At 39.5% G+C, this 27,410-nt stretch overlaps 1 protein-coding gene across 3 annotated transcripts in view; it reads right to left on the minus strand.

Moving 5' to 3' along the window:
* Window positions 1-27,410, minus strand: part of GRID2 (glutamate ionotropic receptor delta type subunit 2) — a 1,666,133-nt gene that overhangs the window by 34,402 nt on the left and 1,604,321 nt on the right. For 2 of the 3 annotated variants that reach the window (XM_069593665.1, XM_069593666.1), the window contains 2 exons: window positions 7,871-8,111; window positions 1,385-5,180 (listed from right to left, as the gene is read on the minus strand). In XM_069593665.1, the coding sequence (XP_069449766.1) occupies window positions 4,758-5,180; window positions 7,871-8,111 (664 nt within the window). In that variant the 3' untranslated portion in view covers window positions 1,385-4,757. Of the gene's footprint in view, window positions 1-1,384; window positions 5,181-7,870; window positions 8,112-27,410 lie in introns of those variants that run through there. The other variant, XM_069593668.1, reaches the window with a different exon arrangement.

Raw genomic sequence — 27,410 nt, forward strand, 5'->3', positions numbered from 1 at the left:
TGCGGGTTGGAGGCTGTGCTCGTGGTGGGCAGCCTGTAAAACACTTTACTTTCATCTGGATCTTAGGTCACGGTGTATCCCATGTCTTAGATGACAGGAACAGTAACTAGGAGCCTTATTTGCAATTCAAATAAAAATTTATGAAAGTTGAAGAGTAGCCTGAATAAGATTTCTTGTGTTTGGTCCCTTTGAAGCAAGCTGTTGGAAAGTCTACAGTGCTCTAATCATCCCGAGGGATTATCTGCAGGGACGGAAAATGAGCGCTCTGGTCTGTGCCACTCTGATGCGGACGCCTGAGGGAAGGAATCAGTCTTTGAGTCCTATGGACCAGGAGCACGGGTTAGACAGCAGTTTCCCCGTGTCTCAGGGTGATTTTCATGTTTTTGAAAATTTGGCCTCATGGTCTGGCATTTTGGGAGATTTTCAAGTCTTCCTTGTGGAAGGAATCTGAATCTAAGATGGCAGACTCAGTCAGCACATGAGAACTTCCAGGATGGACTGGCCCAGTCAGCTGGACTGTCCAGGCCCTTGAGGAGATACTGGATTGGGGTGACTAATTCTGCCACTCTAGAAAGTCTGTAAGGTGGCCTCCATATCCCGCATGTTGAACAGGGACAAGGAAAGGCCAGTGCCCACGAACATATCCAGACCCATTCGTGAAAATGTCCTCATCTACGTGATGTGTAACTGCTTAGCACTGTGGCTTTATGTAGCAGGTTTTCAGTCAACACTAATAGAATTGAATTAAATCTATCAAATCTAAGAAGATTTATCTCCTAATTTTTCAATGTCAGGTAAGTCATTTCCATCCAAGAGAGCTCACAGATGTTACCTCATGAGATGGTGTTTATTAATATTTGCTGAGGGACTTCCCTGGTGGTCCAGTGGCTAAGACTGTACTCCAATGCAGGGGGCCCAGGTTTGATCCCTGGTCAGGGAACTAGATCCCCACATGCTGCAACTAAGACCTGGTGCAGCCAAATAAATAAATGTTTTTTTTTTTAATTGAAATGATTTTTGTAAAATGTCATAATTACTACTCATTTATTAATATCTGATCACAAGGACTGGATAAAGGATTCATTTTTAGAAATAAAAACACTCTAGAGGGAAGCCCATTTTTAAAGAGCCCATTGTGTTTTATCAATTATCATGAGATGTATATTTAAGAATAAAACCTACGTTTACTAGCACAAAAGTTATTAGCTCTGATTTATTTACTGTTCTCATAATTCAAAATGTGTTTCACCATCCCCAAATTCTGATTATAGAATACTTGTAATTTGTTATCCAATTTTGTGGTTTTAAAGGCATTATGTAGGATAAATTGATTTTTCTCATCTTTCTTTCTAATTGATGAAGCAAAGTACCGTCCAGCAAAGTCTATTTTTTAAAGTATTTATTCAATTGACAACCAACCATACTAAAAGAGATGAAAAATAACATAATTGAGAAAATGACAAATTGCCTGTAGTTCGTTATGTATGAGGAAGAAAGAAGGTCTCACAATTTTCTAATGTAGAATTAAACCAAAACCCTGTGCATAACTTCTGATGGGGTTGAAAGGGACAACCAATTCTCTTAATGATTCACCAGTGGAATAAATTCGACCTCTGAGTGGAATAAAAGTATGTGTATGTAGGGTGTTTGTCTTGTTTTGAAATAGCAAGTTGGGTGGAAGTGGTGAGGATCAGGGTGAGCACTGGGCTAACGGAAGTAGCGGAGGGCAGAAGCAAGATGCCCCAAGTTCCGCCACTAGCTGTGACCTGATGCAGCTTGAGGTGCTCACTTTCGCATCTGTAAAATGGGAAGGTGAATCAGATGCTCTAAGTGGTCCCCGAAGAGGAAGAAAGGTTCTAGAGATCTGCAGCCTAAGCTTGGCGAGAGAGGAGTGGGTGGAGTCATTGTACCTGGGCCACCCCTCAAATGCACCACTGATTAGGGTCTGCGTGAGTGTGACTGAGGCATGGCAGAGTTTAAAAAAGACTCAGATTGTCAAACATTGGGGCGAGTCACAGCTTCTCAGCATCCTATGTTTTCTTATCTGTAAAATAAGGGAGATAGTCTAGATCGCTACAGTTCCTTCTAGTTTCAACACTAAAAAATTCTAGAAAAGTAGAGATTTTAAGCTAAATTGAATATGTTTTCAGATACACATCTCCATTGAGTGAATTAAATGCTAGAAGAATTAAATATTGTAGTTCAAATGCAGAAAATAACGCTCTATTAGAAATAATGTGGGAGTCAATTTCCAAATTAATAGATTCAGCATAATGAATATTTCCCCAACAGCAAAGCAAATATTAATACACAAATTCTAAGTTTAATAATTACCTTTAACTTTTTTTAAAAGTAACAAACCCTCATCCTACTATTATTATAATGGCTGCATTGTTTACATGAAACAGGATAAATCTTTCCCAAAAAGGTGCTCATAGAGATGTTCACAAAGGAAAACAAATATATCATTGATTCAGATAGTCTCTAATAGCAGAAAGGCGGTCTTGCATTGGTTTAGAACATCAGTGGTACTGTTTTTAGAGAGCCACTCATTATAGTATCGTTCTGCTAGCAAAACTTAATGTGTGTTATGCTTTAATTCAAGATAAATTTTTAGAAAAATTCAGTTCTATCTGTGAGAGGGTAAGCATTTTCAAATTGAATAGTTAAGACTTCAATGGTAGGAGAGCAAGTTTAGAAAACATTTTTATTAGACAAATTATTTAGACAAATTATACACAGAAAGCTCTGTCACTCATAACTGAGGCCTTCAAAAAGTGGTTTGTGTATTTGTATAATAGGCAATACATCAAAATAGGCCTATTTTAAATATTGTACATGGTTAACAGTTTGTTGATAGCTAAAATCACTGCAACATCTGGTATGTCCCTATATAGCTTGTTGTAAAGATTTTTTGTTTTAAAATCAGAGTCGTGAATGAGCTCATGGATGTTACAAGGGAAAACAAGTTGTGCATGCACGGAGATACTTGTTACCCTGGAAACAAAATGGTTTTGCATGATAAGAAAATTTTCTGCCTTACACAGTAGACAATATTTGACAATTTAGTACAAAAACAGTGACAGGACAAGATGCTCCCCAGAACAGAATTAGCATCAAAATATAATATACCTTAAGAATATATCCTTTAATTTCTCCTAAAGCAAATCACATAGGTTGATTCCTATATCAATCCTAGCCATGGAATGAATTAGAATAAAATAAGTCTATGGCTGCGTAAAAACACAGGATAAGTTCTTGCTTCCTACTTACCACATTTTAATTGAAGGATTACAAACGAAATTCTTTCTACATTTCTAAAAGGTAAGAATGCTACTTTAAAAGGATTGTGCACAAAGAGGCACTGTTTTTTGTTGTCATCCTTCTATACACTTGGCACTAATGTAAAAAATACATAACTCCTCCAAATAGAACTGAATAAAAAAGGGGGTGAAGTTGAGAGCCCAGGAGGGTTGTTATATTTTCTTCTTTAGGATAATGTATGACAGTAATTAAGGCCACATCAATATTTCTTAAGGGCTCCCATCTCTCCCCAACTACAGTTGTATTGATTGGCTCACTGCTTTGGAAGAGAATTTATTAACCTCCAATGATCTACATCTAAACTCGGATAGAGCTCTCTGTGCTGTGGTGAATGTGGTTCAGCTAACAACATTTTCCATTTGGATAATTAATTAAAAGTAAAATTATCAAGGTTAGCTTTATACATTGCTGAATAACAAATGCAGAAATCTATTCGAATGAGTTACATCTAGGAACAAATATTAAATCGCCCTGGATGTTTTAATAACAAAAGTATAAAATATTCTCTGTTGGCAAACAATGCGAGTCAGAATAACATTAAAGCAACCTGCCTTTTCTAACTGAAAAGACCCCCTGCACTATACATAATTCCTGTATACAATACTTTTTTTTTTTAAACTAAAGCTTTATTAAATGAATTGCAATAGCAATGGCCGCCTTTGAATATATATACACATTATATAGGTGCATATATATGTATATATGAGATACTAATTTATTTAACACAATAGAGGCTGCTGCCATATGATAAAGTTTACTGTACATAAGCAAAAAAAAAGCCTTTTTAATACTGTACAATCACATAAAGGTCATATGCACTGCTGCAGTGCAAGAGTAGTTTTAACTGTAGTCTTGACTGGCATATTAATGGCTTTTTTGTAATCCTACAAAATTGCATTCTCATATTATGTGGCCTGAATGGTCTTTAAATTATTCTATAAACACTGCAGGGGTTGCCTTTGGTCCATAGTCAAAGGACACTCGACAGCAGTGGAGCATTTTATGGATGCAGCAGAAGAATGTAAAAAGACTGAAGTTATTGCAATTATAGTTTTAAAAATAGAAAAATGTTACAGAAGAGGCCTTTGTGTAAAATTAATCCTGCATATACTCCTAGTATACTCAGTGCATGTTCCCTATTCTTGAAGTACAGTATATGAAAAGCAGTCTAATAGGATCCTAGCATACTACCTTCTGGGGGAACAAATTGAGTAATGAAACAAAGTGGAAGGAGATGTCTGGAAAGAGAGGGGAAGAAGAGAGAGAAAGAAGTAGAGGAGAGAGAAGAGGGAGAAGGTAGAGAGAAAGAACTAGAATTGTTACTAATAATCCTGATTAAAAAAAAGTTACATCCATGTTAGTCCCACAAGCTTACAGTTGCTCCTCGCAAAGGGAGTCCTAAAGAGAAACAGTGGAGAGACTCTGTTGGATTCTCATATGGAAGTGCCTCGGTCTGGATCGTTACCCAGATTGAGCCCCAGGGTAGGAGTTGGTTGATAGGGAATAGATGACATTGTTTTGATAGGACTCCTGAAAAAGCCCCCGTTAGGTGCCCTGTGCCTAAAAGGGCCAGTTCGGTGCTCAGGCACGTTGCCAAAAGCGAAACCAGAGGCAGCTTTAGCTGACAGTGTGCGGCTAAGAGTCTGGATCTGCTCTGGGATAAAGGTTGTTGTGGTAATATGAGTGTTCCTGAAATCACTGATTTGCTCCAGTGCTTGTCGTGTTGGCAAAGTGTCAATGTCCAGAGGGGTCAAGTCAATTGACGAGGTGGAAAACTGTTTATGGGGGCTGTCGTCATCTGTGCACAAGCTATTTACACGTCTATGGAGGTGCTCCAGGTCAATTTCCTTGTCATCCTGGAGATGAAGAAAAAGAAGATAAGGTTCTCATCAGTACTAGCTTCCATGGTTAAAAAAATAAAAAGTAGTTCAGCAAACATGATAGGTAATGAACTGAACTTTGGGGTTTATTCAATTAACAAATATTTATTGAGCACCTAATATGAGCCAGGCACTGTGCTAGGTTATGGGGGTACCCATATGATTCTAAGATAAGGTTATCTATCTTTTTCTTGCAATGAAAGTTCTTAAATGAGCAAATGCCACATGCAACTACAAAATATGGGAGTAGTAGATGGGTGATTGCCTTCTACAAGAGCAGGGACAGACCCAGGCAAAATTATACAAACAGAATGTATGGCTCTGGCTACACGTTCCCCCACCCCCACCTCTTCTATTTGCATGCTTCCTCCTTCTTCAGGATGTCTCATTCCAAGTTGGGTTTTGTTTCTTTCCTCTGTTCACTCCTAACCTTAACTTTCCATTCTTGGAGATAAGTAATACTAAGTTGAAATGCTAGTTTACACTAAAGTGTTAGTGACTGTTAAAGGGTTATTTCTCTTTCAGCTAGAAACATGTGCTAGATTCAGCTAGATTGTTTAGAGAGAGCAACACTCAACACAAGAGAATCAGTTTCTGATTGAGGGATTTCATACACTCAAGGTACCTAGAGCCTGAATGATTCAATATTGTGAGGTCAGCAAAAGAAGCTTTAGAGACCCCTTTAAGTCATGACATGTGAGTGACAGCTTCAGTTTAGGGCCAGCTTAATACTAAATGGCCTCTAAATCAAAGACATTTTGAGCTACGCTAATGGAATCTTAGTAAGAACGTGCTTAATGAAGAAAAAGGAAGTAAAATCTCATATTCCTGGAGTTGAAATTAATTCATAAATTCCTTAGGACTTTCACTAAAAGTGAGCATTAAAGCCCAATATTTGAAAAATAAAACTGGCAGGAAAGAAAATTGTCCTTTTTATCAGTCTTCTTTATAGCCAAATTCAATAAACTAAATTTATGAGGATTTAATTATATCCAATAAATTAAAATTTAAAATATCTATCAATCATAAAAGAAAATATTTGTTCATATGATCTGGATTAGCTGCTATGAATTAGAATGGAGGATGTATTTTTTTCATTGTGCAATTAAAGTGCTCCTCAGTGAAAAATATTTTGATGTGCATCACTGTTTTTGCTTCTCCTTTCTCATTTCAAAATCCGATAAAAATATCCATTAATGCAATATTATCACTGAGACTTTAGAGTGTTGAAAGATAGAATTTTATGGTTCCCACAGCAACTATAATGTAGTCATCCATCAACAGATATAATAATGCAAAAATTTAATATCATGTATAGTAATTCAAAATATAAGGAGCTTGGGGAGTCCTTAATTTTCAGATTTTTGAGACTATGATGTCTCGGCTATAATGTTGCATTAATGTGGTCTTTGGCGTTGAATCAGTGTCAGCAGAGATACCAGAAGTTTATTCCACAAAGAAAACACTACAGAAAAATCTGATTAATTTTTAGTTTATACCCCACTAATTTAGAATGTATGATCACTCAGACAGGTAGGAAGCTAAAATTTATCTTTGCCGAGCCAAGCTTTTCCTTGTAAATGGTGCTGATCAATTTTTCGTATAAGGTGGTAGGAAGCAATCCTTAGAAAATTTTAGGAAACAATCTGTTTGAAAGAATATATTGACATGCAAAAATTCACATGCAAATGAGAAGTCTTTTTTATTTGGACCTTAAAGCAGATCCTCTTAGGATTTACTTAGGCATAAGTTAGCCAAGGTCTAGTTACAGAAAACTGTCTTTCTTTGAAACTATCCAGCAAATCAAATTATTCAGCAAATTCAGGTCGTTTTTCATTTCAGTTTGTGAAGCTTTAGTGAATATGAGTTCATTATTAAGAATTTTTTTCACCTTTTGATCCAGTGGAAGTAAGATAAATAAATCAAGTAGTTTAACTTCAGATGGTCTCTGAAAATTTATAAATCCCACATTTTTTTTTAAATGAAAATAAAGCACAGGGCACTTTAAAAGATATATGTAACTCTGAAATTATTCTTTCAAATCTCTGGAAAAATTTTAATATGGCCCTGGAGTAAAGCTGATCCAGGAGGAAAGATGAAAGATGGAATTCTAGATGATTCCACAGTATGGATTTGTTAAGCTTAGAGTCATCAAAGGGTTGAAAACATATGATCACTTCTCAGGTCTACATGCAGACAGAGGGATGCAGTCCCTGGCAGTGAAGAGAAAACTGACTATTTTACTGTAACACTGCATTTCTTAGGCTGAATCTCAGAGACACTAGTAATTTACCCATAAGTTAAACAGCTACTTGAAATAAAATAATAAGTGTCTTTGTTAAATGGTCAAGGGAATCACAGCCTTTAGGAAAATCATAGACCTAGTCTATTCTAAGATTCGGGAGAATTTCAAGGCCCATTATGGCTCATGAAACTGTCAGTCTTTCAAATGCTATCGTTTCCTCTTCATGGATCTGGGATGTCTTAAAAATGCAAATTGGTATTGATCTTACCAATTTTTACATTTCATAAGTTTATTTTCATTCTTCAAGGAAAGAAGAAACAAATCCCACCCCCAACCACCATCCCCTTCCCTGTGATGACCCTCCCTGGAAACACAGCCCGCGTGTTCGCTCAACATAGTGCCGAAGCTTTCAATCAAGTACCTCTTTCGATGGAACCCGGGAGCCTTTCCTCTTGTTCCACCACGTCTCCAGCATGGCTATAAAGCAGGAGAGGACAATGCCAGCAGCCAGGATACAAAAAACCCCTGCAAAGCTCTTTATGTCCAGGGCGCCTCCTTTCTGCTTTGTGTCCACTGAGGAGTACAGGTCACACTGCCCATTCTTGGGCCACCACTTGTGCTTCAGAATGTCCATGTCACCATTCTGCTGAAGCTCCAGGATCCTTGGGGTGAAACACACAATCATGTGTTACTGCAGACCTGGTTAACTGCCTCAGTCCACAATATATCCATCAATAACCCCATCTCTAAAGGATGGTGGCTGTCAAGGGGAAGTAAACATATAGATTAGCCTACGGGTGGAAAGTTAGGACATGCAAAACATTATAAAGTTAAGTTCTTTAGATAAGATTTGTACCACAAATGCTTTCCTCCCTCCATTCTTATAGTCTTCCCTCTCCCCTCTTTTTGTAAAAAAATTTCATTTTAGAATCCTAAATATTACCTACCCCCCACGCTGGTTTGTTGTGATGTGTTTTTGCAATTACATTTCAGAGGCACTGTTTTTATGTGGTTTCAAGCTGCTGCAGTTCTGTGTTCCTACCCTATATCCAGAAAGATGCTCTGAATCTTAATGCTTTTACGAAGAACGTTTTGCTGCTTAGAGCAAGATGCTGGCATAATGTCACCCAGCATATGCTACAGACAAAGGGATTCAATTAAACAGACTTCTATTATTTAACACAGTGTGAGAGAAAGCCTTGGGACAAGTCTGAAGTTGGTAAAATACATCATTTGGGGTTTTTCACACAACTGATCTAGTTTCCTTTCAATGCCAAAGGCGAAATAATCTTACCTTGGAGAACAAGAAGAAAAGTTGACCAGAGGCTTTCAGAAGTAGTTAAATTCAAATAAGAAATACCCTTTTTCTTCTTTTACTCACTTCCAGAGTCTGGGATGGGGGTGGGGGTAGCTGCAAAGACTGCAGCTTTTAAAATGTATACTTTTCATAGAGATTTTACTCTCAATTCCAAATACTCTTTGGGCTCTGCCTCAGACTTGCCTAGCTCTGGCCCTCCTCCAGCTGTGCCCATTCTCACAGGGTGAGAACAGTCAGGGCCAAGGTCATGAGCGTTCTAGAGTGGGTACCATCTGCACAGTTCCCTGACATTTCCTGCCCAGGCAGCTCAGAGAGCCCTGCCAGGGCCCATAAAGGCCTATTTCCATGTCTGATTATGAGAGCAGGTCTCAAAGCGAGGGGTACATACAGGTCTCCGCAGTGGTATTTGGGGGCGGCCAACAGAGTTCAACGTGCAAGCTCAGGCACACACACCTCTGTGTGGGGAACCCCTCACTGTATGGGTGGAAGGGGAACCAGAGGTCAACTCCTTGTGCCACTGAATCAGCACAGAACTCTTAGCTGATCATAAATTAGAAACCCAAACCTGACACCCTAGGGGTCATGAAGGTATATTTATCAAGATAAGAGGACAGGACATATTTTATCTAGCAGAATTTAACCTGATTCTTATAGTTAGGATTCTGCAGGCAAGAATACCGGAGTGCATTGCCATGCTCTCCTCTAGGGGATCTTCCCAATCCATGGATCAAACCCAGGTCTTCTGTATTGCAGGCAGATTCTTACCGTCTGAGTCACAGGGAAGCCCAGACTTAGGATATGTGGACCCATATTGTACTCTTGTCCCAGCTCTTGTATTATCTGAGGACAGGCTGCTTAAAAGTTTAGAGAGAGTACTAAGCCAATCTGGAAGGAAGAAATAACTCACTTTCGGTGATGTATTCACCTTTTTTATCTGTTCATGTCACCCACATGTCTATAAGCATGAACTTAATGATAATTGACATTTAACCAGAGCTAAACAAGAGGCAATGGCACCCCACTCCAGTACTCTTGCCTGGAAAATCCCACGGACGGAGGAGCCTGGTAGGCTGCAGTCCATGGGGTCGCTAAGAGTCAGACATGATTGAGCGACTTTACTTTCACTTTTCACTGTCATGCATTGGAGAAGGAAATGGCAACCCACTCCAGTGTTCTTGCCTGGAGAATCCCAGGGATGGGGGAGCCTGGTGGGCTACTGTCTCTGGGGTCACACAGAGTCGTACATGACTGAAATGACTTAGCAGCAGTAGCACCAGCAAACAAGAGTAATACCAGCCCTAAGGGCTACGATGGAGAGTTAAGCCTTTATTTCCTAATTTTCATTTTCTTTTGGAGTACAGTTACTCCAAAAGAATGTTGTGTTATAGTTTCAGGTGTACAGCAAAGTGATTCAGATATACATATACATGTATCTATTCTTTTTCAAATTCTTTTTTCATTTGGATTATTACAGAATATTGAGCAGCATTTCCTATGCTATACCATAGGTTCTTGTTGGTTAATTATTTTAAATATAGCAGTGTGTACATGTCAATCCCAAACTCCCAAACTATCCACCTCTCCCCTCCTGTCCCATAACCAAAAGTTCGTTCTCTATGTGTGTGAGTCTTTATTTTGTAAATAAGTTCATTTGTACCGTTTTTTAAAGATTCCGCAAATAAGTGATATCATATGATATTTGTCTTTCTCTGACTTACATCTCTGTCATCTACCTTTGGGTTTGCCCACAGCCTCACCCCTGGTGCCCCCTGCTGACACTGTGGGATCAACATTGCATTGGAGTGTCCCTCACAACTTGGACAGCTTCCTTATGAAATTGATGGGCCTAAAGTTCTGTTGCTTTAGAGTGTTGCTCAAAAAGGGCAGTAAATGTGAATTTACTAAAATGATTATGAGTGTTAATGGATTCTATTTCACCCTTATTCCAGCCTCCATCCCAGATAAGGTCATTTGCTTTTCCAGAATTTCCAAAAGTGTGTTCCAAGGGACCCTAGTGCCTAGAGGGTTTCTGCGGGGGTGGGGGGGGGGAAGGATCTTGTGGCCATCAACTCTGAGCAACTCTCCTGGAAATTTACCAAAATTAGGTAGCCTATTAAAGGCTTTGAGAAGACCTGTAGAAAAGAAAATGTGTATGATTTTTGTTTACTCCAGCATTTCCTGAATTTATAAGACTTTCATCCCCCTTTTCTTATTTTCTTTAGAGCTAAAATTTTGAGGAATACACTTGGGAAATAGTTGCTTGAGTCATAGGAGCAACTCTCTGTGGGCCTGTGAGGCACCATCTCCCACATCCTCAAAGTTGCTTGCTTGGCTTATCTATGAATATCATTCAGATACCATTAGTAAACTGACACTGTAGGTATTTGCCTACCTAAAGACACTAGGTAGTCAGGGCATTACTGAATATATTGAAAGAAAAAACAGTCATCCATAAAAGAAATAACTTCTTCTTAAATGTGGATTTATAGGTACCTGTAAAAAGGAAAAGAAACCACAACAGCATCTTCTTAATGAGAACATATCTGAGTACCAAATGAGCCCCCAAATTTCCCTGTCTTTCTACTCCTGCCACACGATATTGGTCAGTGTCTGTGGAAGTGGAAGAGTTTTCCTTCACAGACAGCACTTATCATCATTTGTAATTATTTGTGGTTACTTGATTAATGTCTGTTCCCCTCCAAGAATATGTACTCACCATCTTCCATACTTCCCAACATGGAGCAGGCATATATTTACTTATTTTTAATTTAATTTAAATTTTTTTAAATTTAATTTTTAAAAATATATTTTTAATTGGAGGACAATAGCTTTACATATTATGTTAGTTTCTGCCACATAACAATGTAAATCAGCCATGATTGTACAATATCTACCTACTTTCTTGAGCCTCTTTCCCTTACCCTCATGGAGCAAGCATGTATTTATGGACTGAATATGCTCAACAGAGTTTTTGGTAAATGAACCCTACCTCCAGAGTCTACATATCATTTCTTATCATTAATCCTACTTTCTAATTTATCCCATTTCCACTGATTCATCTATTTATTCAATAAATATCTAAATAGTGATTTCACTTCAGGCATTGCGTTGGGTACAAACTTTACATTAAACAACTGTACTTTCAGCTGGCATGCCCTGGGCAACACTGAAATCATTTCAGTGCTCAATTCATGCTAATTTATTCTTTCATTCGTTCACATATTCATTAAGGAAAGGACTATTGCTTACTCTTTCTTCTTAGTGGTATCTTGTACCACTTATCATGTGTCCTTATTATTCCAACACCTGGAAAATAACTCGGTTTTAAAAATAATCATTGAGATATACATATTCTATATCACCCATTTTGAGTCCCATAAGAGTAAAGGGCCTCTATTAAGTCTAAAGAATGTGTTTAAAACTAGAATTTTTCAGGTTTAGCAAGCTGGTGGTAGGAGTTTTTTAGTTTCAGCAAACTGGTAGTAGGAGTTATTGAGGGGGAAAAAAACAGACTTCTGGGACTTCTCTGGTGGTGCAGTTGATATGAATCTGCCTGCCCATACAGGGAACATGGGTTCGATCCCTGGTCTGGGAAGATTATACATCCTGCAGATCAGCTAAGCATGTGAGCCACAACTACTTAGCCAATGATCCAGAGCCCAAGCACTGTACTGAAGCCTGAGTACTCTTCGGCCTGTGAGCTGTAACTCCTCAAGCCCATGTGCCTTAGAGCCCATATGCTGCAACTACAGAAGGCCTGCACAAAGCAGTGAAGACCCAGGCCAGTCAAAAAAAAAAAAAAAAGTTAACCTTCCACACACACTCTAGTTAGAGAAAAAAGAAAAGAGACTTCTCTATGCACCTTCAAGTACCATCACATCGCAAAGATATCTGTATTGGTTGTTCTCATAAAGCACAGGTAACTGAGGCATTGCAGAAGACCCTGTCTTTGGGGATATGCAGACAAACTGGGCCATAGAATTCCTCAGTCAGGCTCTGACCAGCCCACAGTAAATTCCAGGAACACAGACTGACCTGGATTACAGGGCTCTGAGGAAACAGAAGTGTTCTCTAAGCCGAGAGTGCTGCTATACATTTTTCCTACACAATCCAATGATCTTGGAAATTCCCTCAGAACAGTTATACTACACTTTCCTTCCTATTATATAACTGAAACTATTTAGTTCAGTTCAGTTCAGTCGCTCAGTCGTGTCCGACTCTTTGAGACCCCATGAATCGCAGCACACCAGGCCTCCCTGTCCATCACCATCTCCCGGAGTTCACTCAGACTCACGTCCATCGAGTCAGTGATGCCATCCAGCCATCTCATCCTCAGTTGTCCCCTTCTCCTCCTGCCCCCAATCCCTCCCAGCATCAGAGTCTTTTCCAATGAGTCAACTCTTCGCATGAGGTGGCCAAAGTACTGGAGTTTCAGCTTTAGCATCGTTCCTTCCAAAGAAATCCCAGGGTTGATCTCCTTCAGAATGGACTGGTTGGATCTCTGGTTCAGATCATGAACTCCTTATTACCAAAATCAGACTCAAATGGAAGAAAGTAGGGAAAACCGCTAGACCATTCAGTTAGGACCTAAATCAAATCCCTTATGATTATACAGTGGAAGTGAGAAATAGATTTAAGGGCCTAGATCTGATAGATAGAGTGCCTGATGAACTATGGAATGAGGTTCGTGACATTGTACAGGAGACAGGAGATCAAGACCATCTCCATGGAAAAGAAATGCAAAAAAGCAAAATGGCTGTCTGGGGAGGCCTTACAAATAGCTGTGAAAAGAAGAGAGGCGAAAAGCAAAGGAGAAAAGGAAAGATGTAAGCATCTGAAAACTATTTAAGGATTAGGTAAAGACAGTTTAGCAAAATCTAATGCACTGCCTTAAAGAATGATGGGATGAGTCCTTACAATTAATAAGATTCTGTTTTTCAAAGCTTCAAAAGGTCTGGCATGTTTAAAAGAGACTTAAAAATCACACTTAAAGGAGAGATTGGCCATTTATTTATAAGTAACACTGATGTTTCCTGTGTGTAATAACACAAAAATCTAGTTGCAAACCTCTAGTGCAAAAAGTTTAGTCCCATGGAATCATTGTTCGTGTTATATGTGAAATTTCCACAAGATGGCAGTCTTTGCTCGTAGAGAGCAAAGAACCACTCACAGTTAACCTGTGGGTTTGAAACGTGCAAGTATAAACTTTTTGGCGCTGTAAACACTTAAATTAATGAAAACAAAGTTAGATCTTAGACTGTGATGATTGGATACCTAAAACCTCTTCTTGGAGTGTAGTCAGGAAAATTCCTGCCATTTTACTGCAGAGTGATGACATGCTGACTTTGGAGAGTTATGTCGAGAATTAATGAGACCATAAACAAAAGCATCTTGTTCATTGCTTGGGACTTAGTAGGCTACCAAACCTCAAAAGCTAGAATTATGATTGCCAGCATGTGTGACAACCATTCTTTCTCTGACCCTGTTCGGGTACATCTTCTTAATGGCGAATTATATTCCCAGATGATCAGTGTATGATTCATGATCCACAGACAAGAATACTGCATTCCCTTCTTTTGTCCAAAGTATGAAAGCATTTGTGATCTCATTGAACAGAAAAATCTCAGAAGTCCATAAAACTTCACTTGAATCTGAAAACGGCTAACAGATCAATCCTGCTTGCATTATTGATATAAGTGTGCAAATTTCAGGGAGAAGGCAAAACAGCCTTCTTTCATATTCAAATAAAAATACTCCGCAGGTTTGAGGCATTTATCTTGAAAAGCTTTTTACTTACTTTGAAGATAACAACCTCATTTGTGTGTGAGAATTGCATTAATTATTGACCACTTAACATCCTTCATCACTACTCTAGAAATTGATTTTCAGATTAATATATTTGTGAAAGAACAGGTTGCTGAGAGACAGATGCAAATTTCTAATCCTGCATAGGTAACTTCAATTTTGCCTTTGACAACTATAGTAGTCTATAGTGTCCTTTCTAATTTTGTTAGGTTCCTGCTGAGCTTTAAAAAAGATACTGGTTAGAGGACAGCTGACTTTTTCGTTGCTTCTGCTGGGAAAGAATTTAGGGGTAATCAGAAATTAAAAAGAATAAAGGCAGGATTTCTTTTTTTTTTAGACTATGTACACAGGAATTTCTGTGATTCTTTTGCAATTGGAATTTCCCTCTCGTGTTCACAGAAGTATAAACTACTAAACTAAAAAGACTGAAAGTGAATGTGTTAGTTGCTCAGTCATGTCTGACTCTTTGATTCCCCATGGACTGTAGCCCACCAGGCTCCTCTGTCCATGGAATTCTCCAGGCAAGAACACTGGAGTAGGTTGCCATGCCCTTCCCTAGGGTATCTCCCCGAACCAGGGGTTGAACCTGGATCTTCTGTACTGTGGGCAGATTCTTTACCATCTGAGACACCAGAGAAGCTCCCCAAAGACCGAAGACATCGTTTATTGTCTCTGCTTCCCTCCACTCAGTCTATGGATGAGGAAACTGAACCAGAGAGAACAGCCATACTCCCAAATCATCACATTCAACACACACGAAATAATTTACATATTATGGTCATCAGAGGCTCATTTACATATTATGGTCATCAGAGGCTCTTTGCAGCCAGAGGTAAAAATGCCAGGGTTCCAGCCACTGCAGGCCATGCCTTGGCTGTCCTGAGGGCTGAAGGGATCGATATTTTAGCAATATTCTGTGCATCATCTAAGACACATCTGTTGGGAAGCACTGTTGTAGAGATTAAATGATTTTCTTACTGACTGACACAGAGTAAATTGTTCAGTTGGGGCCAGAACTCAGGTCTGTCCCCCAGTACTTTCCCCTTTGTTACCCTACACAGCCTCTGCTGCTGCTGCTGCTGCTAAGTCGCTTTAGTTGTGTCCAACTCTGTGTGACCCCAAAGACGGCAGCCCACCGGGCTCCCCGTCCCTGGGATTCTCCTGGCAAGAACACCAGAGTGGGTTGCCATTTCCTTCTCCAATGCATGAAAGTGAAAAGTGAAAGTGAAATCGCTCAGTCCTGTCTGACTCTTCGCGACCCCGTGGACTGCAGCCTACCAGGCTCCTCTGCCCATCGGATTTTCCAGGCAAGAGTACTGGAGTGGGTTGCCATTGCCTTCTCTGATACAGCCTCTAATATGCAACTCTTTGGAGAAGACCCATCTCTTTTAGTTTCAGAGATGTGTTAGACTCCGAGGAAAATTTTCATCAATATGTTCCTTCAAATCACACAATATAATTGTAGCATGATTGCAAATTTATTCATGCTACAATTTGGGTGTACAAAAAAATACAGCTTTTCTCTAGAACGTAATTGATTTTCCTAAGGAGGAATGGGCCTGCTGAGCAGTGGGAACCAAACTAAAATTAGCTCTAGGAGTTAAAATTTAATCTGCTCTAATAATTTAACATGTCTCTAGCTTCAGCTCAATTTACTTGAATGAATTACTCCATCTTCCCCATTCCTCTCGGTTCCTTTGGTCTTTTCCAAGATGGCATCAGGGATCATGGGGGATGACATTATGTCTCCTATGTGGGTATTTGGTGTGAGGGGCTGCCGGCCTCTTGCTGGTCCCTGTCCCTGTCCTGGCAGCTCTCCTCTGAGATTCCTTGCAGCTGGGCCCAGCTGTTAGATACTGACTCACGGTGACTGCTGCTAAAGTCAGCCAAGGCAGCAAGTCTGGTGTGTGTGTGGTGTGTGTGTGTGCGTGTGTGTGCATGTGTGTGTGCATGTATGTGTGTGTGTGTGTGTGCGCGCACATGCATGCACGCTCAGTCATGTTCAACTCTTTGTGACCCCGATGGACTGCAGCCCACCAGGCTCCTTTGTCCATGGGATTCTCCAGGCAAGAATACTGGAGTGTTGCCATTCCCTTCTCCAGGGGATCTTTCCAACCCAGGACTGAACCCATGTCTCCCACATTGTGGGCAGATTCTTTACCACTGAGCCACCAGGGAAGCGTGTTGAGTCTGTTAAACTTGGCTAACGTCTTTCTCAGCTTCTCTAAGGTGTGTAGCCTCCTCTCTACTCACCCAGCCTCTGACATGCTAAAACCTTTCTCAGCTTCTACCCTTTTCTTCATCCAGCCCCTGACTATTCTGTAGTCCTTTAGACACTACTCTAGTGTCACCTTGTCATCATTGGGGGTCCCAAGGGTGGTCTATGTGCTCTTCCTCAACTTTGCTCCCACATGGGAGGAAGGGAGGCCTGGGAATGAAGGTGGAACTTCTGCTTTCTCCTGACAGTGTGGCCGTGGCATCTCAAACATCTGAGGGTCTTCTCTGTTGGTGCAGAGCCCAAGGGGCCCAGAGAGCACCCCTAAGAAACACAGGGAGGGAGGGATGCTCAAGACGGACGGGATATATGTATTAATAGCTGATTCTTGTTGTTGTACAGCAGAAACTAGCTATGTTTGTACAGCTATGACAGACCCAGACAGCATATTAAAAAGCAGAGACATTACTTTGCCGACAAAGGTCTGTATAGTCAAAGCTATGGTTTTTCCAGTAGTCATGTATGGATGTGAGAGTTGGACTATAAAGAAGGCTGAATGCCGAAGAATTGACGCTTTTGAACTGTGGTGATGGAGAAGATTCCTGACTCCCTTGGACTGCAAGATCAAACCAGTCAATCCTTAAGGAAATCAATCCTGAATATTCACTGGAAGGACTGATGCTAAAGTTGATTCTCCAATACTTTGGCCACCTGATGCGAAGAACTGACTCATTGGAAAAGAACTGATGCTGGGAAAGACTGAAGGCAGGAGGAGAAGGTTGGACGATAGAGGATGAGATGGCTGGATGGCATCACCGACTCAACGGACATGAGTTTGAGCAAGCTCTGGGAGTTGGTGATGGACAGGGAGGCCTGGCGTTCCATGGGGTTGCAGAGTCGGACGCGACTGAGCGATTGAACTAAACTGACAGCAGAAACTGATACAATATTGTAAAGCAATCATACTCCAATTAAAAATTTTTTAAAAAGGAATGTTTTGAACAAAAAATAAGAAAACTCTAATGGGAAGGAAACTGTCGAGCCCTCTACTCTTGTGCCTTTTCATCCACCAGACGTCTGTCTCTCCGCTTACCCATTTCCTTTCCCTTCCCTTTCCCTCTCTTGGAAACCCCTGGCCAGAAGAGGTACAGATTCCCTGGATATCCTTCTTATCCCCCAGGACTAAAACTTTCTTGGCATTTCACCACAGTAAAAGGGAATTTTAGCTACATAATGATAGAAGCCATATGATAGCTACATCACGGCTGATACCTCCCGCCATTTCCTCAATTTGGAAGCGCTGAGGCAACTCGGAGACAGGGATTGGTGAGGATGAAAATACATCTTTTAACATCTCAAAACATTTATTTGTTACATACTTATGAGTTTGATGTAACCAAATTAAAAATACATTTAGGAGTCTCTTATTAATGTCAATGTTATTTGTAACTGAGAAAGAAATTTGGGAATAACTGAAAAAAAAAGTATTTTTTTGACACAGCAAGTACATCTATTTTGACTTGGAAAAGATGGCGCTAGTGATAAAGAATCCATCTGCCAATGCAGGAGATGCAAGAGATGTGAGTTTGATCCCTGGGTCAGGAAGATCCTCTGGAGTAGGAAATGGCAACCTCCTCCAGTATTCTTCTCTTGCCTGGAAAATCCCGTGGACAGAGGAGCCTGGCGAGCTAGAGTCTATAGTCCGTGGGGTCCCAAAGAGTCACATACACACACACACACACACACACACACACACACACTTTAAATCATTTGCTGCATGTTCACAAATTTTTCCTCTCTATGGATACTGAGAAAGGATTAACAATAGCATGCAGACGATTTTTCAAAAAATGGGAGCTCAAAAGGTTTCTCATTCATCCATCGCTTCTTTAGATACGGTCTTGGAAAATATAGGTAAACTTGGACTAAAGCCAAAACACTTATCAAAGACTCAGATTTAGCATTCGATTAAGTGGAGCGACCCTCTAATTGGCATGTTTATTATTGCTATTTAAAGATCAGAGTTGTAAAAACAAATTCAACTTCCTGTGAATCAGACATTGGTCGATTTTTCTTAAAGTTAAATCTCTAAACGATCAGTTAGAAGTATTAGATATAACAAATATTTATTGATAACATTTAATAGCTCAGTAATACCAATAGCCTAAAGGAGGCTATTGGAAGGATTTCTTTTGTTTATTGAACTTTATTAACTAGTTCTTCCAGTTAGTTGAATTAAATGCCAGTTGCTTATTCAATCCACTGAGATTGCCTAAAATCATAGATGGAAATACAGCATTTCAAATGAATTCACAAACATCCCCTTTCAGAGCAGGGGTTGGGGCTTCCCAGGTGGCCCAGAGGTAAAGAATCTACCTGCCAGTGCAGGAGACACAAGAGATGTGGGTTCAGTGTCTGTGTCGGGATGGTCCCCTGCAGTAGGAGATGGCAACCTACTCCAGTATTGTTGCCTGGAGAACTCCATGGAGGAGCCTTGTGGGCTCCATGGGGTTGCAGAGTCGGATACAATTGAGTATGCATGCAGAGCAGGGGCCAGCAAAACTTTTGTGTTAGGGGCGTGATAGTTAATGCTTTAGACTTTGAGGGCCACACGGTCTCCATTGCAGCTACTCAACTCTGCCTTTGTAGTTTCAGAAACAGACCCAAGACAGGTTTGGCTTGATGGTTCCAATTGCTGACTGCTTTAGAAACCCCACAGCAAATAACTCCATGAAGCCAACACGTTTCCACTTCACTGATGAAGATGTTGAAGTTCAGAGGGCTTAATTGCTTTGGCCAAAGTCACATCATTAGAAAGCATCAGAGACCATTTTAAAACCAGAGTTTTTGACTCATTCCATTTCTTTAGACTGTATATTTACATATGAGAATAAGTGGTAATGCTTGCTGTTAATATATGTGTGTCTTTAAATGAATACAGAGCTATCATGTATTGATTTTGTATCCCACCATGTTGAGAAAGAATTCAAGTGAATTTTGGATATCCCTGGTTTTCTGATTATCCTAAAACATACGTCTGAACATTTATCCTGAGACTGGGGCCATACAGGTTCCAAGACTGACTGCCTTAATTATTCAAGATCATGTAGTATTTGTTGACTGAGTCAACATTTGCTGATTCATCTTCCAGGCAACTGGAGCAACTGAAGTCAAAGAGATATGAACAGATATTATACCACTAAAAGAAATACCAGGGAAGTGACCATGATTAACCAAGAATGGGAAAGACAATTGAATGAGGCAGAAAAGGTGCTGTCTCTTTTAATCAAAAGATATAAAAATGCTGTTTAATTATTCATGAGTAGAAATACTGTAAACTAATGAGAATTTTTTCAGGGTTGGTAAAGAGTTACTACAGACAATAAATGAGAATGAAAGCACGGCCAGAAGGGCTCAGGGCCATGAGATCACTTTTAACTCCTGCCCATGAGATGAAGTGACCTGCCCACCTCCCCACTACAGGGCCGAGTCAACAGGGCTGGATTTAATTACAAGCTCAGTTATTGCTGAAGACTGCTGCATATCGGAGACCTGCATAAAAAGAGGAGTTTCCTGTCTTGGTTGAAATCTGTTATCTTACTTTCTAATTTGAGGAATGTAATTTGGTAAAATCTTTAATTGGTCAGATCTTGTTTTCTTATTAAGGAAGCAGTGTTCAATGTCCTTATGTAGTAACTAAGGCATCCATTTCTCTGTGTATGGGAAATAAGGTGTAAATTGATCCAGAAGACCTATTTTCCAAAGGAACAACAATAATAAATGCATGCACAAGGCTGCAAAGTTTATAAAGCACTTAACAAAAACATTGCCTATCATTTGATTTACTTAAAATAACTTTGTGAGGGAGGAATTATAGTGACTGATTGAATGATTGATCGATCCCTCCCCCTGCCTTACTCCTTGTTCTTTCTAAGACCTTCAGAAGTCTGATGTTATTAAGTTCTCATTTTAAAACGGAGGAGATTGAGACTAAGAGATGAAGAAAATTTCCTAAGGTTGCAAGGCTGTTAAGTGATGCAGCCAGCTCTCAAACTTGGGTCTTCTGATTTCTGCATGGTTTTTGAATTTGCCGTCAAGATTTCTGGCATCCCTAAAGAAAACCTGTATATTTGGAAGCTGCCTCTTGATTTCCAGGCACTTTATTAGCTGAGGATTTGACTACTCAAGTGCCTTGGATAACATGTATTCCATTGTATCCATTAACAAACATTACAGTTTGTGTAACACATCTTGTTGTCCCAAGAGAGCTCCATGAATATCACATGAGTTCATTAATCTCTCTGTGATTAGAATAAACGTCAGATGAATTCATTATTATGAGGCACTTCAGGGACTTTGCCAATGTTATCAAAATGAGGCAGTGTGTTCAAAATAAGTAAGTCCTTACTCATAGGTCAACATGTTGTGAAGTTTCTATTTATGTTAGGCAAACTTCTGTGGTCATTAACTCACTGAAAATTTTCCTTAAACAACAGCCTACCAAGGGTATAATACTTATTGAATAACATTTAACTGTTTTGAAAACTGTGCATTTTAAACTTTAACACTTAATTTTATGTTCCCATACTGATGAGATTTTTGTTGTGGCTAAGAATAATCATACTTTATATAGACACGCTATTTGATTGAAGATGAACCTTAAAGTTGACATATATGATGCTCATTAAAATCGCTTTCTCTAGGTAGAGTCATCTCCTCCCACCTCTTGTACTGTCTAAGGGGGCAAAACCAGTCTTGTTCACAGTGAAGCAATTGCTTGAAAAATCAAATTAGTAACATGATGGATCTCAAGACTTTGGTGACTAGTGAACTTTAATTATTATATATTTTATGTGTTTATGCTGGCAGTAAAAGTCAAGCACTCATTACAGAAATGGCAGACATGATCTTTCATAAAATGAGTACTGGGCGGCAAATGAATAGATAATCAGGATAATGAAAGCAAGCCAGAAAGACATTGGAGAGCTGAAAAGACCCTTGACAATGGCTCCCACTGAGATAGAGGGCATAATTGCAATTGGAAAGAGAACACTTTGGGTGATCTTTTAAAATGTCAGCATCATCCTTAAGCTCACTGTGATATTTAGGTTATAGGGTAAAGGGGAAAATTCTTTCTGCAGTGAGAAACTGGCAGTGATCATCTCTGCTTACAGTCCCTCTTCAGGCAATAAAAAATCTTCTCATCCAGACCTTTCAAATGCCTCTTTATGAAAAGGGTCATAAAGTCAAACTTATTTTGCTTAGTGTATTGTATACATTTCATGAATATTTTCATGTCTTTGAGTCTGACAACTAAACCTTAAAGTAAGTGGGATCTTGATATTTGCATTGTGTATAAAAGGATAAAGCTGTGATATATTTCTTTGGCATAGCCTAGGAGACAAGATGATGGAAAAGGAAACTTTTGAACAAGCAAACATTTTCATGAATATTTTCATAAACACTGAAGTTTTTGTAAGTTGAATAACAACTTAAATATATAGAAGTAAGTTGTTTCTCTAAGACCTGTTTTAGTAGTAGGTACTTTAATAACTGGCACTTCCTTGGTAGCTCAGATGGTAAAGAATCTGCCTGCAAGGCAGGAGACCTGGGTTCAATTCCTGGGTTGGGAAGATCCCTTGGAGAAAGGAATGGCTACCCATGCTAGTTCTTTTATGATGCTTCACTTAGAGGCAATGGCACCCCACTCCAGTACTCTTGCCTGGAAAATCCCATTGACAGAGAAGCCTGGTGGGCTGCAGTCCATGGGGTCACTAAGAGTTGGGCATGACTGAGCAACGTCACTTTCACTTTTCACTTTCATGCATTGGAGAAGGAAATGGCAACCCACTCCAGTATCCTTGCCTGGAGAACCTCAGGGACCATCTATGGGGTCACATAGAGTCGGACATGACTTAGCAGCAGCAACAGCAACTTAGAGGTTGCATATTGACATATACTTAAAAATCCTCAAGGTATATTTGTATTAAAGTTGGTGGATAAATTCAGCATATAACATTCTCAGCCAAGAATTAGATCATTGATAAAAGTACAACTTAAAAAAAATAATTTTACTGCATTTTACCCATATTTTTCATAGATGGAAAATCTAAAGGATTAAAAATTATTCAAACTTTATAGGTGTAATGTGTTATATTTAGCATTATTCCAGCTCTTCTGGAAATTGCCTTCAATTTTTTAAAGTAGAGAGCATTAAGATAGTCATGTAACATAAAGTTTTCTCAAAAGACAAGAACCACAGAAAAATAATGAGGCTCTCCATTTTAAACATTTTAGAAAATGAATTCTACTTTCTAACTTCTTTCTATCAGGAGCCTGAACATGCTATATTTCTATAAATGGGGGGAAAATAAAAGCCCAAACTGTTTCTTGGATGATTATCTGCAATTACACTACTGTATGATTGAGCTGCAGTGTGATTATGTGATCCCAAAGGGCAGTGTAGTGAAAGACACTAAGGGTCACCAAAGCTTGGTTTGGGAATGATGGGCACTGTAGGGACAAACTTTTGGGTCAGTGTTGTCTAGGAGACCTCATAATGAAGTCTACCTTAGAGGTACCTTGATCTGGGACTTGTAGCCTTCAGAACCACGAGAAATAAGCTTCTGCTGATCAAGCAACCCAGTGTGTGGTATTTTGTCACAGCAGCCTGGGCAGACTAATGCACATGGGTTGTGAAACACAGCACAGTAGCCAGCGTCGTGTTTCAGACTATGATTGTCACTTAAGAACACCTTTCTTATTCAGTTGCTCTTCCAATTCTGGAAAGTCTGCCCCTTTTCCTTCTGAATCATGATTGGGATCAAACTGGTTTCAGTCTCAGAACCTGCAGAATTTATGCTGCTTCTTCTCTCCCTATCAATATTTAAGATGTTTTAAAACATCTTACATAAAAATATCTTTCTTCTTTAAAATATCACTTTATAATTTGCAGAACATTTCTACTGTCATTACTTTGTTTTTATTACACAGCCCACAAATTAAAACAAACAAGTCCTCAATCATTTACTTTATTAAATAAGGTTTTTATTTATAAACCTCTATTAATGTAACTCTTGTCATGTGAAATTTCTGTGCCTGGGGGGGTTATAGCCATGTAAAAATATTTGCAAATAAAAGTAGTGTAAACAAGTGTAAGGGAGATATTTAAACTGCTCAAGAAGTGAAATTGTTTCAAGTAATTCATCACGTATGATCATCGTTATGACAAAACCGAGAAAAAGGGAGAGACTACCTAAAACTGACTCTAGATCATTATTCAACACAGGATCTCCAAAACCTTTATTTTGAATCCTAACAGCTAGCTTCACTTTAGGTGGTGGTAGCCAATTTTCATTCAAAGTGTAATATAGTCAGATATGTGGCATTTGTTTTTAGGCTAATACTAAATACTCTTTGGGCACATGTTAATAAATAAGAACATACATTTTAAATACTTGGATTTAAAGAACACTTGGATTCCTTAAGTAGTTTTAGGATAAGCCTTATTTGAATAGATGACTGCTGTCTTTTTTTTTTTTTTTTGAGGCAGCAGTGATACTCTGATGTAAATGGTAATTTATAAAAAAATTACATAATAAGCTATGTAGCAGTGAGACTCTAATTCTGTGCAGAAAGGATAATTGATGTGTTACTGCTCTATTTCACAATTTAGTTTTCCCACGCATGGGAGATATGCTGGGAATTAGTCTATTCCATCTTCTTAATGAGACTTATCTATTACCTCAGATAATGTATCTATTTTCTTCAACCAGCAGGACTAACTGCTTACTGGAGTGAAGTTTTCAGCAGTTATTAGAAAGAAAATTTGCCAATAAATATAAAGTCTATCTTTCCACAAGTCTAGGTGTCTAGATAAAATGAAATGGGGTGTATATGCTGCTGCTGTGATAGGGAGGTGGACACCCACAGCTCCCGTGCAAGCTCATGAGAGCTGCTTGTTATTTTCCATAATAGCAAGAGCTTTATGCACGACGATGTTTACTCACTTAATGATATTATGGGAGGCTTCAATAACTCAGGGAAGAGGCTTGATAAAAATTGAGTGTCATTCAATTCTGATAACAATTGTGAGAGGGACTGTGTGGCTAGTCTCTTCAGGCAAAAAGAGGTTTTGTAACACTGTGTGTACGTAATGTACTAAATGGAAGCATTTGCAAAGCCTGCTATTTCTCTACCCCAAATCTGACATAATCAACCTTTCATATCTATTCTAAATCCAATTAGAAATGAAAACAACCTAGCTAAGTGGGGATGTGAGATATTTCTAAGATCCTTGGGGTACTTACCCATGTTTGGATAGCCAGTTATATTTTTAAGCAACTAAATTCATCAGAATATTGGCAGATTGTGAAGATTCTTTTTTTTTTTTTTTTTTTTTAAATTTTTAGTTATTTGGGATCATATTCTAAAATATCAGTTGTCTTAGGTTAATTAAAAGCACACATTGGGACTTCCCTGGCCGTCTAGTGGTTAAGACTTTGCACTTTCACTACAGGGGGCTCAGGTTCCATCGTGAAAATGTTTGCTCTTATGTCTCGATTGATTGTTTTGGTTGCATGGCATGCGGGATCTTAAGTTCCCCAACCAGGGATGGAACCTGACCCCTGGTCATGATCTTTTTTCTCAGGGATCTCATCGGCTTTTAGGTAGGATTGTGAAGATTCTTTACCAGTACTGGATTCTATGCTGTGTCTATTCACTTCTAGGTGAATAAAAAGGATAAAACCCTATGATAAAGGGATCACCAAGCTAAAATTCAATCTATATAGTTCACTGGAAGTAACGGCATTCCACACACAATAAAGAGGCATACTACCATAGCAACAAGGGTACTGTGAGGAACAGATCCACTCCATGGTTATTTACACTCTTGTTGGCTTACTTTCTAGGAGAGGCTACACTTTACAAGGCTAAAGGAAGGGTGCCCTGAAGTGATTTTCCTGGAGTCATAACAGAAACAGAGCATTTGTGCACATCTCTAGTTCTCACAGTGAGGCATGACCTGCAATACGAATCAGATGAAATTAAGATCTAAGAATTGCTTCCAGAGTCCTTGTTACATTAAACACCACATACCTCTCAGTGAGTCTCAGCGGTGGTTTACAGAGCTCTGGAGAACCCCCAGGACCTTTCGTACATGAGAATTAGTCTAGGATGCATGAACAAGATAAGCTGGTTTTGGGGTCAACATCTCAGGTAGAGTGCAGAAGAAAGAGGAGCAAGGATGTTGCCTATTCTTGTCACTCATCATTACCTAAGATCACAGGGCAGAGTTCCTAGGTTTCTGAATTTTCTTGTTAATATTTGGATCCTCTTTTCTTTCAGCTCTGGGCAAAGGCTGCCTGTAAATATACAGATGGGAAGGAGGGGGCAAACAATATCCTAAGAGAGGATACCTAATAAATTATGGCAATGGGTTCCAGCATCCCCTTGAGATCAGTGGTAAATATTCAGTCTCTCCCGTCATCTCCGTCCACCCCATGGTGGTCTTATCACTTTTATTTATGGATAAGATCCCTGTAACAAACTGAGGATACTGATACACTAGGGTGTTTCAGTGGCACAAATAAGTGGATGATATGAATTCTAACTCCAAAACTATTTGTAAATATGCAGGTGTGTGAAAAGCATAGACGTAATTCATAATTGGTGATCGAAGAGAAGTTAAAGAATGACGGTGACATACAGATAAGGGTTTGGGACATGTGAAGGAAGGGAAAAAATTTCTGGGCTGAGATTTCTGGAAGGCAGGAGTGTAGCAGTTGAAAGTATGAGTTAGACAAACGAGTGGAATCCTCATTTCATTACCTCTTGTGTTGGTACTGGCAAAGTGACATGCCCTCTCTGAGCTTCAATTTTTTTTAAACAAAATAACTCCAATCTTAAGTTGTATTGTTTATGCAAAGTGCTCAGCATGTCATCTGACATGTATTAAGCTCTCGACGCAGGGTAGCTGTCATTATAATCATTATAAAGACTCATGTGGAGCCTCTACGATGACATTGTGGAGTCCACCTGCTCTAGGCGTCCACTTTGCCTTTTCAGAACTGAGCACCGACACAGACAAGGACTAAGTCCAAACCCTCAGGGCTGCTTAGGGTCCAATGCCCATTCTGATCTTTTAGCCAAGAAAAGAAGCAGAATGCTAAAGTGTGGAGTATTGAGACCGTGGTGACAAAGCAGGCAGCTGTGAAAAGCCTAGGAAAATGGGAAGGTGGTGAGGGAGACAGCATGAAGCTTTTAGGAGGCCAAGCCAGGGATCAGAGGCCCTGTGGAGACAGCAAGGACAGTCTCAATTTCAGGGTCATCATTCATGATGTTCTTAACCATGTTTCTACCAACCTCTCATTGACCTGGTTTTAGTTTGAGGGGCAGAATATGATTTGGGGTGAGGACACTTTCATTTCAATAGGACTAGATCACTCCCTAGGTTTCTTGTCAAGTTGAGACCGAGGGGCCCACTGAAGGCCATCACCGTGCAGCAAATTCACAGCTGTACAGGGAGCAACACAGTAAATCACTGTCCTTCCCACGAAGGCTGCCATCAATAATACCACGGGAGCCTTTCCCCCCAAGAACCAATAACTGCCTGGAACTGTG

Source organism: Ovis canadensis, chromosome 6 (assembly GCF_042477335.2).
Source record: "Ovis canadensis isolate MfBH-ARS-UI-01 breed Bighorn chromosome 6, ARS-UI_OviCan_v2, whole genome shotgun sequence".
Lineage (NCBI taxonomy): Eukaryota > Metazoa > Chordata > Mammalia > Artiodactyla > Bovidae > Ovis > Ovis canadensis.